Below are 18,393 nucleotides of genomic sequence, written 5' to 3' on the forward strand. Positions count from 1 at the left end.
GATCAGCAAGCCCTAGACTCTGTGGTGTAACCCACAGCGCCACCTGGGTCCCCCTGTTCAAATTAATGGACCTACGTTAGTCTTGCCTGTTAATTTGAACGGGTCTAATCTAAAGACGACTAGCATTGGATTGCAGAACCCAAATATTCCACATATTCTAGCTATAAGCTAGAAACATTTGTGGTTATTTTTATGCAGGTGTCTCATTTTAAATATACAAATAAAGCTATCCATAAAGGACTCTTTGCTAAATATATAGCATAAGCAGTGACTAGCTGAGCTGCCAAATGGGTCAGCATGCATTTCGAGGCAAGCCAGAGCCACAGCTTGCCCTCTAAATTAGGTCAAACAGGGCAGTGTTGTGGTGAGGGCTTCTAGAGTAGGCAAGACTTTTCGTTTTCAGAAATTTCTTTGAGCTTCTGTCTTTCAGCAGAACTTTAGGAGGCAGAAGCTAAAGTGGGGGAGTCCCATTTTAAAGCAGACCGTCTTAAAATTTCAGAAACCCAAAGCCTCACTTATAACTAGAAATCCTCGCCACTACACTTCAGCAAAATGGCAGTTGGAACCAGGAGCAGAATCCACTTCTACCCCGCTGGTGTAAATTTGGCACCAAGGAAAGCCACTGCCTGCAATCCATACGGAAAGCTCCCAACACTACTGGCAATGTTACTCATCCACCACACACTGAGAGGCCCATCTTTCCATGCCTAAGGATTCCTCCCATCTGCTGCCCTCAAGTCTGTCCCATGTTATTGTATGACCCCACCCATTCTCTTTTTGTACCCCCCACCCCAGCATGTGTCACCTGCCTTCCATTCCCACCTCCCTTTAAACACTTTTGGTTTATCCCTCTTAATCCTCAATTTACAAATGCAAGAGAGTTTTAAAGCCAGGCATGGAGAACCGCTTTAGCTTCACAGGCTAGATCTTTATCTCCCCTCATGGGCCAATGTTGACAAGTGGGTAGTCCTGTCCATCACCTGACCTGATGTCAGGATGGAACCTGGACGGCAGTTGACAACACTTGGGACAGGTGGGCATGGTTTTGGGAGAAATGGCCTTACCAGCCAAGAATGGCCCATGGGTCAGAGGTTCTGCAATCCTGCTCTTACGCACATGGCATGAGCTGTCCTGCAGAACTCTGAATCTCAGGTCAGTATTCACTTGGTGACGTTAGGCAAGCCACTCCCTCCCCCCCCCCCCAGTCCCCTGCTTCTCTACACCCCCTTGCTGATTTCTTGGGAGCGGAAAACTCCATTTTTTGCCCATGCACTCAGACATTGCTACATAAAATAAAAGGAGGCTTTAAAAGGAGTAGAGATGTACAGGAAGTTCAACACCCCATACAGTGGTACCTCTGGTTACGTATTTAATTCGTTCCAAAGGTCCGTTCTTAACCTGAGGTACCACTTTAGCTAATGGGGCCTCCCGTCGCTGCACAATTTCTGTTCTCATCCTTCTGTAACCTGAAGCGTTTGTAACCTGAAGCATTTGTAACCCGAGGTTCCACTGTACTGCATTCTCCACCTGTCCACCAGTGGAGAAACCCTTATTAACTATTCCTTAGTTAAGATTTGGTGTTGGAAAAAAGCCCCCTGGGGTTATCACAGGCTAAGAACAAACCCATTTTGTTTCCAATGCTGATACTAAACAACCATCCTAGGCGAGGACAGAGGCAGAAAGTTTTTAAATATAAAATCAAATACTTTAATGAAAATCCAGGAACAGGAAGACAGCTCAGATATACCACTAAAACGGATATTCCTGCGCTGCATACAATTTCTCTCTTAATATAAGCACCTTCTTATAAGCAAGCAACGGGAGGGCAAACTATCAGTTCTTCAAGAGTTTTTAAAGATCCTGAGTAGAGAGTTTATCTAAACCACATAAAACGTTATATTATATGAAAGCATCCGAAGTCCTGAGCTGGTGGCCAGCACCAGGCATTTCACCACGTTTTTAAAAATAGACCACTTCCAACACACTGAATCTAAATACTTTCACATTTCCACAGAGTTCTTTATGCAAAAAGAAAGAAGGGGTGAGGAGAAGTCTTTAGTTGAGGAATTTGAATTTCTCAATATTCTGTATGCAGGTTACAAAGCCCCCCCCCAATTCTATTCAATACATTTGCACTTTGTGGGTGAAATTCAATGGGTAAAGGCCTTTCTCTGTCCTTACTGTTCCAACACCAGATATATACACACACAAAAAGGCCGCCTAATATAGGCATTCTTTAAAAAAAAATCACCTTGTGTTCTACAACGCAATCAAGTCCACTGTGAAATAAATGAACAAGGACTGCTGTTAGCACCAAGCAATGCTGTATGGTCTGAGTGTCCAAAATCCTTTGGGGCTGGGAAGGGCAATTTCTGAACACTCTGACCAGCCTCATAAGGCAATTCTCTCCACAGAGTCCAATATTATTTGCAAACAGTCCTGCTTCTGTAGCAGCAAAGGAGCATCGCCTGTCGAGCACAGACAGATGATCCAGGAAGAGAGGGAGGCTCTCCCACACTTTGAGGAGACTCAAAAGACACCTGCCCTTCCAAAAAAAAAACCCAACCATACTAAATGGGACATGTCACAATTAAGTCCTTCTAACTATCCTTCCTTGCACCAAGCAAGCACCAAGAGTTTTAAGTCTGTGAGCCCCCGGAAGACAGAGCGAGAGCTCGCGTTGGCTGTTCTCTGGTCCTGCTCATCTGCGATGCCGGCTGTGGCCAGGGTGCTCCCTCTCGTAGCGGTGGCCTGGCCTCTCGTAGGAGTGGGGCCGCTCAGGCCTCTGATCCCTGTAGTAGTGGCTCTTCTTCTTGTACTTCCCAGAGTGGTCTGAGCGTTCTCGCGAGCGGCTCCGGGACCGTGATGAGCTCCTGCTGCGGGATTTCCGCTGCTTGGGAGAGGTGTATTTGTACCCCTTGGCCTTCTTGTAGCTCCTCATCTTGGAGGCTTTGTAGCTCGAGCTGCCATGGTTGAACTGCCGTGGTGGAGAGTCACTTCGGCTCCTCGAGCGGCTGTGGGATTTGGAGCCGCTCGATGGGGAATAGCTTTCACTCTTCCTGGTGGAGGGGACAAGGGGGAAAAGGCTTGAGTTTGCTAGCAAATTTGAGAAAGACACCCCTGTGGCTCCAATCGTGGAACAAGCACACCCCACCGGGACAACAGCATTCCTAGGCACCTGTGGATAGGTGCTCCAGGTCCTATCAGAGAGCTTTGCTGTAGCTCAGATCAGGCACGTTTTGATATTGATGATGAGGTCATCATCATCATCATCAGGTGCAGCAGAAACATTGCAATGGCTGCAGAAATACTGCTGTGGCTCTGGAAAGTGGGGCTTGGGGAAGAGAGAAACAGAGTCTCTCTGGGCTTAATGTGGTTGGCCGGCAAATCACCAAGGAATTATGCCTACCCCCAGACATATTCCCCATGATATCAGCAAATGGGGACCAGGTGTTTGCCAAGGTAAGATCTCCCCTCCCTCACAGCTTTTAAATCCACGCTGGAAATTAAAATGCCTGTTCAACTTCTCCTTTTATATCTACATTAACAGGTAAAGCAAGCAATATCATGGCCTTGCATGACTGAATCAAACACATGGAAAACTTGCAGGTCAAGGAAAAGTCTAGGGTAAATCCCTTTCCCCTGTGACATCTAACAGGAATGCTTTCCCCTAAATGCAGAGATCCTATTTCTGTGGTGGAATAAAGTCAAGTGTTCCAGCCTCTGTGAGGACAAGGCCCCAAAATCATCTGAAATGCCAGAGACAGAGTGGTGGCCAATCACTACCACTACATTCAAGTGAGACGCTGCTCTGAGAGGTACGGGGTTGCTCTCTTCCCAGCTTAGGCATTGGTAGAGTTGGAACTCTAGTCCCTTCCAGAGTGCACTGCAGTACATACCTCTGCTTTGGAGATGGTGACCTTGAGGGAGACCTGGAATAACTCTGGTCTCTACTTCCGCTCCGACTCCTGCTGTCTCGGCCTTTCTGAACGCTGGAAGGTTAAAGCAAGAGAATTTGATGTCAAAGCAACAAGCAGCCCAGTCACCCCCTCAACCTAGGTACACATATACCCAAGGCAAAAAATCAGGATAACCCACTTCTGGGGCAATATTGTCACAATAAGGCTAGGATAAAGTTATCAGAAGCAGGTCGGTCACAGTTATCTGGACTCAGTATGATCTAGAGATGTGTGTCCCAAATTTTTAAAGCTACTTTAGCCTGTGCTAATATCACCCCAAAGAGGCTCAGAGACCCTTATGCCCACAACGTAATTTAAGCCAGACAGGAGGCAGTATCCCTGGAAAGAAGCTTTGACTATGCCAAAGCCACACCTATAGTCCCTCATGGCCTTATGGAGCAGTGCTACGGACCTGCACTGCTGCAAAAGCATTCAAAGAAATAGATACCGGGGGAAGGGGGGGAAGAGACCAGTTTATCATGCAAGGCCCTTACCCATTGACAGGACTGTTGGATTTCATTCGCTTCGTCCCTTCCATTTTCCGCTTGGCGTTTTTTACCACCTGCACAGCAAGTGGGGAAGGCTTGGTGCCTTTATTTTCTTTTGGAGACTCTAGAGATGTGTAAGAGGAAAGTCCAGTCAAAACTTAGGGATGACATGCTTCTAACCAACAATGCACTTTTACAGATAGGGGGTCATATCCAAGTAAGTTCTACTCAGAGTAAACCCACTGAAATGAATGGACCATAGTCAACCATGTCCAGAAACTTCAGTGGGTATATTCAGCGTAGGGCCAGCATTGGAGACAAGCCAGGGCCTTCAGATTACAATGTTCTATGTCCAGAAAAACCCTGGAAAATAAAGTCAGGAGTGCTGACACAAATCTACAAGTTCACCATAATGAGAGCTTTGATCAGAAAGGCTGACAACTACTATCAATACAACAACAGGTCCTACTTTACTTATCATGTTAGGTTGCAGCGTATATGCTAAATGGGATACAACTTCAAATGTGATCCTGCATGTGTAATTTACCTGTGTGACATTCCATGTGGCTGACAGCTCCTTTAAAACTAGGTTGCCGCCACCCATTTGTTTATCATTACTCAGCTGCAGAGAACTAGATTTAAATGAGACACCAACCAGACGGAATGCTGTACCAGCTTCCTACATACCCAGCCACCAATTTCAATTGGGTCACTGTGTTGAAGTGAGGACTAAAGTCATCCTCCTCATATAAAAGGCAGCACATGTGAGCAGACATCTAATTTTCTACAATTAAGGCCTAAACCTTAATAAGGATGGGAGGATTCGTCCCATAGCTAGAGAAATTAGGCCTGGCCAACACAGAGCAGGTAGGCAGCACAATGAATGACATGCACAGGTTTAGTTTGGGGTCTGTTTCTTAATGCTCTACCCTAATAACTCCTTGCAAGGAGAAACCAGCACTGCATATAAAGAACTAGAACCTTCCCAGTGATAGGGTAGTTTTCCATTTGCAAGGAGTTTGTTTTTAAGGTGGGAGGGCATTCAAAAATGATACTGCACCTATATCCCTGGCTGTCCAGAGATAGTGTGAGGAACTACACATACATGACCAGGGATACCAACCAGTTTTGGGAGCAGGAGAAAACCCTGACACGGTATCCAAATTGGGTGTTCCGTCTGGTAAGAGGCCTTTGGCTTGCGCTTTTGCCTCTTCGATGGCGAGCTTTTTCTTCTCTACTCGGCTTTCCAGGATAGCTAGATCAACCTGTGGAAATGGGTGTGTGCTTTAGCAAAATATTGATCTGGCACCTACATAAGCGCATTGCACAGACAGGGTTACAATGGAAAATGCGAGGTAAGGCAAGGGAACAAAACACCAGGCACTTTTATGAGATGTGCTACTGGCAAGGTTACCTTGTTTATTAAGCAATATTGCTATTATTATGTGCACAATTTGGGATGCAACACAAATCCCAAATCTGTGTGGCAGGGAGGATGGAACAAAATTCTCCAGGTACTCAAGATGAAAAAAAAGAAGAAGTTTAGATTCTGATCCCCAGAACTTGGAAAATATGTACCCTGAAGTCTTAAAAACACACCAGTGTGCTTTTCCACCCGTTTGAAAAACTCGAAAGAATAAGCAGGACCAACCTTTTTACGTGTATACAATTGCAAAATTTTTGTGCATATCTCCTGGATTTCCTCTTCCGTGGCTCCAAACAGCAGGAACCAGTGAGGGCGGTTTGGAAGTGGAATCTGTAAGCAAGACACCGTTCAACCTTTAGTCACCAAAAACCCCCAACCCATTCAAAATCACTCTAAGGATCACTTCCCCTTTCAGACAATAATCACACTCTTAGCCTTTTACTGTTTATAACCAATGAGGTATGTGGTTTTGAGGGAGTTAAGTGGTGTGATTTACATCAAGGCTACATTTCTCCTTAGGTCTGAGCTCCCACTTTCCTTCTGTGTATGAAGGAGGGTACTGACTTGGGAAAGGGGGAAATGTCTACGTAAGTCACCATTTTCCTTCTGCACATGAGAGCAAAAATAAAAAGGCAGCTACAACTAAATCCTCCACATTTGTTCATTAAACACACTCATTGCGGCAGTAAAAACTCCACAAGGAAAACAAGAGCATCTTATATAGCACGAGCCAGGTTAACACCAACCTCCAGGGTCCTAGCAGCAAGGTAGATGCAGGCGCAAGCGATGCTCTCGGGGTGGAACCTTACAAAGACATCTGTCCGCAGGCTATCGTTCATGTAGTTCCTGAGAAGACAAAAAGGAGGGGGAAAAGTTGCAGAAATCCCCTGCTTTGGCTATGCTGCTTTTAAGGCACACTGTAGCTAGCTGCCTAGGGCATTCTACAGCTGTTTGAATCCTAGTTAATCCTGTGAAACCTGACAAGAAGTTGGAGTGCACATATTTGACAGGGAAGGACAACTGCCAAGTATTTATTAACTGGACGTTGGCATTTTATGAAAGAGAACCAATTTTAACTTCACTTTTCTCCCCGCTATGAGCTACTGGCCTGTTTTCATGCAAAACAACATCACATATTCATTTTATTTTACGGTAGGCACAACTTTTGAAGCATAATTTGAAGAATTCTGTCAAAATCTAGGTTTTATCCCGTCACGCAGAGCGACATGCAAACTTGAAAACGGACAGTCTGAAGTCACAGGTCCGGCTTTTCCCAAACATTCAGAATCTTCTGTCGCAAGCTTCTTTTGGAGGGACCAGTCTCCAGTCAGGAAGGCATCCGACACACAATCGCTTTTAGAGAGAGCGTCACAGATATTCAGTCCAGGTGTCTGGTATTGTCACTGCTGAAGGACCAAAGGTTCTTCACTGGGCCGGTTCCAGACTGCCCCACTGTAATAAGGTTTCTCAACACAAATGTTCACAGAATGAGGCAACTGTAAAAAATATTGCACTGTAAAAATATTGCACAAAGCCCACCCAGAACATTTCACACATTTGTGACCTTAAAATGGAAATGTGAAGGATAATTCCTTACAACACACCAAAATGCAGTGGACAAAACCCAGAACAAAGTTTAAACAGTTGTAAAATGGAATGGGCCTATGGTTTGTGCCTGTCATAAAGATGCAAATATGTGACCAATGTCACTATATCCAATCAGGCTATGCACATAATTCCTCCATAATTTGTTCACAACCAAAGCAGCTGAAGAATATGGGGACTCTGGCTGTGGGTAGCAATGATTTTTAGTCTTCAATCAGCAGGTTTTGAAAAAATACTAGGGTTAATTGGATCCAAAATGTTTCCACTGCCATTTAGACTAACCCAGATGAGCTGGGATTTTGAAGAGTAGGCCAGCCCTTTAAAGGCATACATCATTCTTTAAAAGTGTTTCAGGGACTTTGAAAGTCCTATTTTAGGTGCAACCAAAGGGACTGCCTGGGTGGTCCTGTATTTATTTCCCCACATTGAACTGCAGTATCTCACAATATAATCCAAGTTCCAAAAGCATTTGTTATGATGTGTGGAGGAAGGAACCCGCTGCAGAAATACATCCGAAGTTTTACAGAAGTTCCGGTAGTTATGGGCAGGAGCCCAAAACACACAGTTTAAAAAGAACAACAGAATAAATTTGAGGTGCTATGAAGTAACATATCTTCTTATTGCAATGCAAGTATGAATTAAGTTTTTAAAAACCCAACCCCACAAAGATTTTAAACCCAAGTTTAATAAAAGAGTCTGCGTTTTTTAAAAGGACATAAAATGGGAACAAAGCATCCTGACAGTAACACAGACTTATCTGAAAAATGCACAAATAAAATTTAACAAGTTAAAAAAATCACAAGCAGCAGTCGGCCAGTTTTAACTCGACTTGTGTACGCATACCACCTGTCTAGAGCCAGCCTTCTCTCTGTGGAGCCTGCTTGGGTTTGACTGAAGACGGCAGTTATCCCTGCACCATAGCGCTTGGGCAGCAGAGGAGAAGTCTTAGTCACTTACCCTCAGAGGCTACCCTTTGATCAAAAGAGTACAGAAAAGAAGAGTCAAAAGAGGTTCTCCTTCAAAACAGCCAGACAGTTTTAGTCAGTAGAAACACAAACTTTGCTTTCAGGTCAATTTTTACATCATGTCAGTTTTCACAGGTTACCATTTGTCACTGTATGCTTTTTTGGGAACGTCGGGTGTGTGTGCGGATATTTAATATAAACCCATTCCAAGAAAGGGGCAGGTAGACTACATATGGACATAATACATTGCATAACCAATATCAAGAAGCTGAAAACTGTATGAGCAGGGTTGTTTTTCCAATAATTTTCAAGTAAAATAATGGTATGGCAGAAGTGACCCCCTGCCCACACTAAGAATGAAGGGGGTATTATCTACGGTTAACCCCTTATTCAGAGGTAGCATACATCTGAATGACACATGCTGTTGGGCAAACGGAAGGGCGGGTGCCTTCACGCCCTGCTCCTGAGCAGTAATTTGAATGGGCAGGAGTAAAAGGAAGAAAGAGCAAAGGGTGCATTTGCGAGGGTTTAAAGCTCTCTTACCATTTAAGACAGTGTCTGAATCTTTAACAAAGAGGCCCGTCAACTTGGGGTGATAGATGCGGCATTCCAGGCTAAGACTGGAACCATACTCATGCCATGAACATGGCAGTGGAGGAGAAAAGTATTGACCCCACACATGACATATTTTTGCCATTGCCCCGCTGGCCTCAATAAAAACAAGAAACATCAACTTACCATGAGGTCTGGACCAGGTGTTGGTTACGTTCACATTCTAATACCTGAAGGTACATAACGATTATCTGGAAGATACGGGTGATTGAGTTATACAGGTGATCCAAGTGGTGGAAAGAGGTTTTCATCTAGATAGAGGAGGGTACCCATGCAATGCAGGTTATTCTACTCTGGATCAATGGCCTGATAAGACTCCACACAGTGTGTATAAAACGTTAAGAATATGTTTTAGGATGTCAGAGAAGTGGTACTCATGAGTGTATATGCGCAGCAAAGCTTTTTTCCTCTGCACTGAAGTCTGCAGCTGTCTCCCAAATGTATAATTTTAATCTGTTCACATGTGTCTCTTATTATTTGTGCAAATATTATTTGGCAGCTTTCCTTCTTCAGTGCTTGCTTCAAAGATACAGGAGTAACAAAGAGGGAAATGGTGGAAGCACTTCTATACAAAGATTTGTTGCAATGTATAAGTAAACACAGGTCAGATTTTTTGGGGGGGGAGAAAGGGGGGAGGTAGAGCGAAGAGTAAATGATCTACTGAATCAAGACCCAGAACCACAATTTTTCATTTTTTCAAAAATTGGAAAATACAAGAAGTACCAACGAAAGAAGAGTGGCAGATGAAAATGAGACTCTGTGGAACTGGCAAAGCTAACAGAAAAAATCCAAAACCAGCATGATCAAGTATTCCAAAAAGACTGGAGTAAATTTACATGATATGTAAAAGATTATTGTAAGCAATTAACATCACTAGCAGAGTTGTCTGAAGACTTGTAATGAGAAATTTTCTCCCTTTATATATTTAAAGTTTGAGGTTTATTTGGTATGGAATTTATTAGAATTGGAAAATGTACAAAATGCAATAATATAATAATAATATATTATTAAATGGAAAACTAATAAAAATAATATTTTTTAAAAAGACCCAGAACCACCAGGCAAAAAGATCATGAAGGATAGTGGAGATCTGAGGACTGAAAAAGTCAGAGAAGATGGGAACCTGCACTACTGGGTTATCATAAGCTTCTACTCATGGTTACCCTACCTACTATGGAAGGGCTTACATTTTCACAGCAGACAGGTGTCAAACTAGATTGAAAACTTAGAAAATGCTACTATGTATTCTGCCCATTTTTAAATCCTGCCCTTCCTTTACAGGGCAGAATTCAATCCTACAATCAAGACTTACAATCTTGTGAAATATGTCAGGATTTGTAGCATGCCCTGTCCAAGATGGTGGGACGCGGGTGGCGCTGTGGGTTAAACCACTGAGCCTGGGGCTTGCCGATCAGAAGGTCGGCGGTTCGAATCCGCATGACAGGGTGAGCTCCTGTGCTCGGTCCCAGCTCCTGCCAACCTAGCAGTTCAAAAGCACGTCAAAGTGCAAGTACATAAATAGGTACCGCTACAGCGGGAAGGTAAACGGCGTTTCCCTGTGTTGCTCGTTTGCCAGAAGCGGCTTTGTCATGCTGACCACACGACCTGGAAGCCGTACACCGGCTCCCTCGGCCAATAACACAAGATGAGCGCCACAACCCCAGAGTTGGTCACAGCTGGACTGAATTGTCAGGGGTCCCTTTACCTGTCCAAGACGATCCAGCAAACCTAAGACACCCTCTGGGCTTTGACCTCTTGAGTATCCTGGGGGAGCCAGCCATGAGTGGCTAATGCTGAAGTAATTATGTAAAGTGGCAAAACTAGAACATGAGCACCAAGGGCAGCTGAGGTAGGGGAAGAGAAGGGGATTGTGCCAAACCTGAATGGAACAAGGGAGGTCTGTAAGCTTCAGTTGGGCACAGAATTGGGTCCATACACCTGATTAACTCTCCAGCGCTGCCTGCTTACTGGCACAGTTAATCAGACATCAAACTCAAGAGATGCTAGAGTGGTGCCACCTATGAAGCGGGATATGGCAAGTGACGTACCAGCCATGACTGCACAACAGGACAAAAAAAAGAAAGAAAGCGGCCAATGAAAACTGTCTCCCTGCTTCTTTAAAGTGATAGAACATGTCTCAATTATTTTCAGGGCAAAAAGTAAGCCAAACAGTAAAGCATACAAAGTGGGAGGAAAAGAAGCAGCCACCAGTCCCTCTCTGAAGTAGGAATGTCTTAGCAACACAAATGTAGTTCTGCACTGTGCCACTTGTAGGGATGACCCGCCAGTCTTATCACACACTACCCAAGAGATACACAATTGTGTTGTTACCTGCTTGCACAAGAATAAGCTGCTTTCATGCCAAGGACTTGGAATGGAGAAATCAAGCATAGCTAAGTCTAAGTAGCACCTAACATCTGAAGCAACCAGTCTTCATTCACCAAATGAGACAGGATCAACTAGCAGGCAATTCTTGAAATGAGAGACAAAGACTGCAAATGGTTTGGCTACATTAAGAACAGGCCAATTCCTTATCCACTGCTCAGAAGACAAACTTAAAAAGACAAAAGAAATACAAACCTTGTGGGGATGCTTCACGTGTACACAAAATCCCAACTCCTTCAGAACTCTCCTCTCAGCCTTTATAATTTGGTTCTTCAAGTTAACATACTCTTGATCCAGTATCAAAGGTACAGGCTTCCTGTGATTTTTTTTTTTGGGGGGGGGGGGAAGAATAGGGGAAAAAAAATCAGTTTAAAGCCCTCCTACCAAAGCAGAGCAACAATGGACATACCTCACTGGAATAACACAACTTTGGTGTCTCATAAGCATAAGATTAAATTTGAACCAAGTTATCCAAGAAACTGGAGAATTGACTGTGGGGACTTTCAAGTCTGTAGCTGTCTAGGCAACACTGGAACTGGTCTCCTTTTTGAACCCCAAACTTCCCTTTGGAACAGCCAACTCGTAGGAGTCATGGAAACTTACTCCAAAAATGACCCCTCCCAAGAAGTGTAGCCTTATTAGCTACAATTGGCAAACCCCTCCCTTCAGAAGAAACTACCAAAATCTCAGAGGAGAGGAAGCACCTACCAAAGCAATCTTTCAACCCCCTGCAGTTATCCTATTACAATTTGAAATTCTAAAATTTCACCGTTTTTTTGGGGTGTGTGTGTGTGTTTCTTTGGGGTTGCATGAAATCCTCCAGAGTTTTGGGCAGGGGGTAATGGAAGTCACAAATGGCCCTTGAGTAATTACCACAATCCCTAGAAACAGATACAGTACTGTGTGAAGGCACACAGTTGGAGTAACAGTTGACTTACTTTTTCTCTCTCAGATACCGAAGTCTGTGGAACACATTAATGACATCTCTTATCCGCCTTGGGGCTTCTTCAATTTTCGACGCCAAGTGAACACAGGCCATCGACACATGCTGTAAAAGCATATGGAACATAGCTAAGTTTTATTCTGATCTCTTACTATCTCCAACAGGTAAAGGAGCAATAACATGCAGAATATGGCCATTAGACTAGTGTAAGCATCTTGTACAAGGAACTTCACCATGCATTTATGGGCACATTGAGAAAGGGATATGCATTATCTTTGAAAGCCCTGAGCAGCTTGGGACCGGGGTGCTTGAAAGACCATCAGTTCAGATTTGACCTTATCAGTGATGCTCCTTCAGAGTGCTTCTTTTCTATGGCTGAGCCCCAACTGTGGAACTCCCCTTTAAAGGAGAGCCAAATGACACATTTTTTAATCCTTGAAGAGACCATCAATAGATTTCTGGAACTTTTTGCCTCAAATGCAAACTATGCCAGAAAACCATTTTCTAGAATAATCACTATGTTACAGAGATGGCAGAATAGCTTGCAGAATACATTTCAATGACAAACTAACACTTCAGCACACTTGCTTGGAAATAGTACAGTTGAGATCAATAGCAATTATTTGCAAATCAGTGTGCTAACACTGGGCTAACATGCAGGAAGCTCAGCAAACTAGTTTACCATGCTTAATCAATAAAATCAAATTGATACCAATTATTAATTGCATAGAACAAATCCCATACCTCCATGGAATGCTTCACAAATGATTTTGTATAAAAGAAACGCTGGAATAACACCTGCCCTGTAGCCATGGCCACCTAGGAAAGAAAAGTGAGAATCTGTATTAATGCGACAGTAAATAGAGATGTTTGAAGGAATGCTAACAGACCACAACTGATTCGGCACCTGTAAGACCACTATAAATGATTTAAGCCCTGACCAATTACAAGCCATGGATATTTAAGAAATGTTGACTATACTGTATAGTTGGGGAGGCACATTTATTTCCTTTTATCCCCAAACCTTACTTTCTTTCTTAGTTCTGCACTAATGCAGCAGTGAGCTAAGGTGTTTTAGAAAATCTTTCCTATTCAACATTGCAATATTAACCATACCTACTCTGAAACAAGTCCAGCTAAATTGGTAATATGGCTTACTCCCAGGTGAGTGGGTTAGGATTGTAGCCCAGCATGGATCCAGAATCCTAGTCACACAATATGCCTTCTATGTGTGTGACTGCCCTAGTACTGTGAAGCCAAGCACTTGCTAGAGGAAAGAAACAGTCATTGAATACCCTCAAAAAATACCCTTCCTCCTCCACAGATAATGTTTACACCATTTCTATCTTGCTCTTCATCAATTTCATGATACCAGAGTGAATTATAATAAAGCAGCAAAAGCAACATAATTAAAAAAGGGTGGAGTGAACTCCAAAGAACTTCTTGGTGCTCTGTCAATTGCATGATGGGAAGGTGGGAGTCACAAGTATATTTAGGTACAAAACTAACCAAATTGTAACCATCCTCATCCAATTACTCTAACATGGCTAGTGAGTTTGAAACATTTGCTTGGTGTTAATGCAGGTCTTCAGACCATACAAAGTTTACCCGCCCACAATGCTTTGCTCACCTAAGCTCCCCCCCCCAAGAGCCAGCAGTTAAATTTAAGAGCTAAATGAAAGAGATAGTAGTTCCTCCTCAAAACTAGGCAACACAGTCCTTTCAAAAGCCAATCAGTGAGCACAAAACATTTGATCACAGGCAGTCCAGAAGGAGAAACCAAGAGTAGATTCCCCTAAAAACATGAGAAGAAAAACAAGTCGCTAGATACAAGGCAGGATGAATCAGCCACAGGGAACTCGTCACAGTTTCAGCATAAGAGAAATGTTACCAAAAACTCTTCTAGTTACAACAGAAAACAACAACACATCCTCCTCAAAAGGGTGGTAACCAGCAGGCTTGCCGGAATGTCTTGGCAAACATACAAGACTAGCAAGGGAGGGAATAGCGTCATTTCCGGGCAAGACCTGTTACATCACTCATTTCCTGGAATAGAACTACGGCCTTGAGAACCTCCTCCATTAAGCAGGGGTTTTCCCTCTCTGCCTTCCTCCTTTTCTTTGGAATCTGAAATCCCCATTCCAGGGTGAGAAGGGGACCTTATCAGAATCTTTTAGATCTACTCATGCTTGGCAGCCTCGGGTCCTCAGTTCTAGGGCTCAACTGTCCAGGAGCGAGAACAACCCCCCCCCTTTTCTCCAGTGCTGAACAAAGCAGCAAATCCAATCAACCACCTTTCTCCTATTCTCCAAACATTTACATCCAAAACATGGGAGTTCCAGTCAGCAGGCTTTCCTTTATCAAGACCAGGTCAGACAGTCTCAAACAGTGCTTCCCCAAGTTGTTTTCCTTGCTTTTGAAAAAGACCACCTACTCTTCTTTCCTCTTAAAATACAACAGCTTCTTAGGAACCCTCCCAACTGAAGCCCCAGCATAAAGCACAATTATAACAGTACATTTTCTCTACTGCATCTGTGTATTATATAGCTTATATATAAAATTACAAAAACATTACACACATACAGTAATGCTAACTTGTTTTCTCCAGAAAGCCACCAAACTACTGGTACTCTTTCAAAATGATTTTTGCTTGGGGAAATGTGTGTTATAACCCCTGCCCCAACAACACAATTCTACCGCCTCTCAGCAAGCTTTTAAAAAAGGCCCTATGTTCAATTTTTAATGTAAATCCTACCTCATTACACAAACACACACTCCTCCCTATAAAACTCTTTCCCTTTAAGAATATATTGCCCCAATCCTAGATCAAAGCATCAGTCCGTGTATTACAGCATTATCCTCCCAACAGTATCTGTCCAGTTTATAGTGAAAACCATTACTGTATTTGTAAATTGGCATCCAGCTCTTAGAATCCAGAGTTATATTGCCTCTGGGCATGGGGGTTCCACTAAGCTATCAATGCTAAGAACTAATGACAGACCTCCACACCATGTATCTACCCAAATCCTTACCCCGCCCCCCATCAAAAAAATCTAGTTGTGCCTGGCTTTGCCAGTCCAATGGTTCATTTAGTCTAATGTTCTGTTTGACACAGCAGTCAACCAGCTGCCCATGCATTCCTCCTGTTCATGAATCCAACCTTCATAATTTTATTTAATCCATTACAGGAAACAGTCTTTCTGTATCTGTCCAAAGATCCACCTAGTTTGGTAGCCATTTTCCAACTGTAACCAATCAAATACTTCTAGAAACCACATAAGCAAGGCAGGAGAGCAAGAGTCCTGTCCCCTGGGGGCTCCACTTTGCTCTGAATGCAAAAGCCCCATTTTTGCTTCTGTGACTTGGATACCACCCCCGAACCTGAGAGTTTTGATACAGACTGTCATGACTACTAAGCAAATTCATGAAGGTTGCTTAATCCTATAAAATAACTTGTTAAGTTACCACAGACAGACTTTTCCTCCAAAAGTCAAAAACTGCCTTGATGACTCAAGCCAGAGATCCACTTAAATCCACTCTCCTTCTTGAATAAGCCACTCAGAAATGGGTGTGTGTGATGGTCTACTTTTCCAGTCCAGAATGGACATTACAACCTGGTATGACTATTTTCTTTGATGAATCCAACACCAATTTTAACAAAGTATTGTATTCTAACACCTTAAATGGTAAATATTGGATCCAAATAAAATTAGTTGTGCTTAGGTTCCAACTGATTTCAATGGGAACTAAGTTCTGGATCTAACTCCAGAAGTTCTAGGAGAATATTTTTTCTAGTATTTTGAAGTGTCACAGGTCTCTGTTGCTTTTGCTGCAACAGATTAACAAGGCTACTCCTCTCCAAAAAGCCAATTCTGTTGCCAGGTACATCCAGAGGATCAGAGGAAACCTGAGGTGCCCAGAAAGAGAAGTGGAGTGGGGAAATAAAAAAAGAGAAGCTTGAACTTTATTGGCACCATGCTTTTATTGCTCTCTATAAAAACAGGCTTCTCCACTTTTTCTGGGTATGTATTAATATATTTAGACAAAACAGAGAGTCATGCTTTTTAATCATATCATATATATTGAAGATATATAGCATGGTAGCACTTTTATTGTAAAATAAACTTGCTGCAATAATTCGCTAAAAGAGATCCAGTGTCTGTATCTTCCCAGAAGAATGGAACATTTTAACAGCTGTATAAAAACATACTAACAACGACCCAGGCTTTGAGAACACAGAGCTTTAGATGCTAAAACCAGAGCTAGGCAATATCTATATTAGTACTATCTAAAAACTCACCAAATAACACTGCAGGTTTTCAGTTTGCCAGAACACTTTCCATCAGGTGAGATGGAAGCAGGAGCTTAGGGGAGGGGGGGAAGAAAAAAAGAATTCCCCCTCCAAAATTCTCGTCCAACTTACGAAGATACTAAAGAAAATAGCTTACTTTTTATCATATGGTTGCATACATATGTACAAAAGCCACAGTACATTACCTTTACCTGCAATTCTCTTACACTGACTTCTGGATCGTCTTGTGAAGCTACCTGAATGGCTCAAAGGCAAGATACATTTTTTTGTATGAACTAAATATGAACTAAGTTATAAAAATAAAAGCGCTGGATCCTGAAGCCTCGATGTCTAGATTCAGATAGGACAAAAAAAAACCAAAAACAAAAACCCGACAGAATCACACTCAGAATCTGTAACAGGTTCTTTTCCAACCGTCTTCCAGAACCTTCCAACTGCCCTCAACCGCCCAACGAACCCGCTGCCGGTTCTCTCTGGTCTTTTTTCTCCTCTTTCTTCCCCGTCCCTCCTTAATCCCATTTCAAGGCTTCCCTTCCCAGAGGCGAGTGCGGCCTAGGCCTTAGGTTTAGGCCTAGCGCGCGCTCGCTCCTTCCGCACCTGAGGAAGCCGCAACAGGATCCCGGCGGCCTGGATGAGCTCACAGCCGGTGACTCGGAGCTGAGCCTCGGTCTCGGCGTCCAGGCCGCTGCCCATGGAAGGCGTGAAGCGGAGGGCGTCGGCCGACAGGAGGCAGTTCTCCAGCGTGATGAGGACCCCCGAGTACAGCCGGTCGCCGATGCGGACCGCGCCGGGAGGCGGGGGGAGAGCCGGAGGAGGGAGGGCTGGCGGGCAGTAGCCGCCGGAGGACGACGACGACGACGAGGACGACGCCACCGCTGAACCGGAGAGGCCGGGGCCTACTGTCGCCAGCGCTGCTGCTCCTCCCGCGGCCGCCATTATCGCCGCCATCTTGTCTCGACGTCGCTCCCCTCAGACTGACTCACTTCGCCGCCGCCTCCAAACCCCCGTCCGCGCCTACGTCACGCGCAAACCTTTTGTCCTCCCCACCTCCTCCTCCTCATTGGCCAGCCGCAAAGACGCGCGCCCTCCTATTGGGCGAAAGCAACGGCTTTTTCCGTTGTGACGCAACGGTCGGGAATTCAACTGTCTCAGAACGAGGCGGGTGAAGGTACGTTAGGGAAATGGAAGAAAGGCAAAGTTTTCCCGGCATGCGCTACGTTCACTCTCTGGCACGGCCGGCACAAGTTGGGTTGTACCACTTCAGAGTGAAGGGGGAAGAGTTTAAATAGTTACGATTTTATCCTCTTTTTAATTAAAAAAAACCCCTCCGATAGAAAAACACCATGTCAGAAAAAACCCTGGCACTTACCTACGTGAGGTGGTTTTAAAAAACACAGGTGAGATCCCACCTCGTACTTTGAAGTGGTACAGTCCAGGTTACGTCAGGCGAGAGAACAGGGCCCAAAACGCTCCCTCGCCTCAGTTGCGTCAATGCCTGAATCGACCACTCTCGACTCGAGCTAAAAACAAAGGAAGCTTAGGGTTGTACCCAACTAAGTGTTATTCCGTGTAGACCTACTGAAATAGGTGCGCCTAAATCAATCATGTCCATTATCTTCAATGGTTCTGCCCTGAAGAGGACTAATGTTTGCCACAACACTGGTTTTCCTGCCCGGTTCTCAAATTTGTTTTAACACA

At 43.9% G+C, this 18,393-nt stretch overlaps 1 protein-coding gene across 6 annotated transcripts; it reads right to left on the reverse strand.

Moving 5' to 3' along the window:
* Positions 1–1,683: 1,683 nt before the first annotated feature.
* Positions 1,684–17,671, reverse strand: CCNL2 (cyclin L2). Of its 6 annotated transcripts, XM_035119118.3 has the most exons (11): positions 17,293–17,671; positions 13,128–13,202; positions 12,379–12,488; positions 11,636–11,756; positions 9,182–9,246; positions 6,620–6,719; positions 6,099–6,203; positions 5,571–5,712; positions 4,454–4,571; positions 3,900–3,992; positions 1,684–3,059 (listed from the first exon to the last, which is right to left on the reverse strand). In XM_035119118.3, exons 1-11 carry the CDS (start codon positions 17,641–17,643, stop codon positions 2,702–2,704), a joined length of 1,638 nt encoding a protein of 545 aa, XP_034975009.1. In that variant the 5' UTR covers positions 17,644–17,671; the 3' UTR covers positions 1,684–2,701. The 6 variants fall into 6 exon arrangements, 4 of the variants coding, with proteins under 4 accessions (XP_034975009.1, XP_034975011.1, XP_088527753.1 ...); XM_035119120.3 differs by lacking the exons at positions 9,182–9,246; positions 11,636–11,756; positions 12,379–12,488; positions 13,128–13,202; positions 17,293–17,671 and adding an exon at positions 8,325–8,434; XM_088671627.1 differs by lacking the exons at positions 9,182–9,246; positions 11,636–11,756; positions 12,379–12,488; positions 13,128–13,202; positions 17,293–17,671 and adding an exon at positions 8,325–8,357 and having other exon boundaries at positions 6,620–7,369.
* Between the last annotated feature and the right edge of the window lie 722 nt (positions 17,672–18,393).

This window comes from Zootoca vivipara, chromosome 6 (assembly GCF_965207765.1).
Source record: "Zootoca vivipara chromosome 6, rZooViv2.hap1.1, whole genome shotgun sequence".
Taxonomy (NCBI): Eukaryota; Metazoa; Chordata; class Lepidosauria; order Squamata; family Lacertidae; genus Zootoca; species Zootoca vivipara.

Coding starts and splice junctions, on each gene's coding strand:
- CCNL2 (XM_035119118.3), bottom strand. CDS start 17,643: ATGGCGGCGATAATGGCGGCCGCGGGAGGAGCAGCAGCGCTGGCGACA. Junction 6,204..6,619: donor TTGCTGCTAGGACCCTGGAG/GTTGGTGTTAAC, acceptor TCTTGCTTACAG/ATTCCACTTCCAAACCGCCC. Junction 3,060..3,899: donor TCACCATCTCCAAAGCAGAG/GTATGTACTGCA, acceptor CCCCTCCACCAG/GAAGAGTGAAAGCTATTCCC.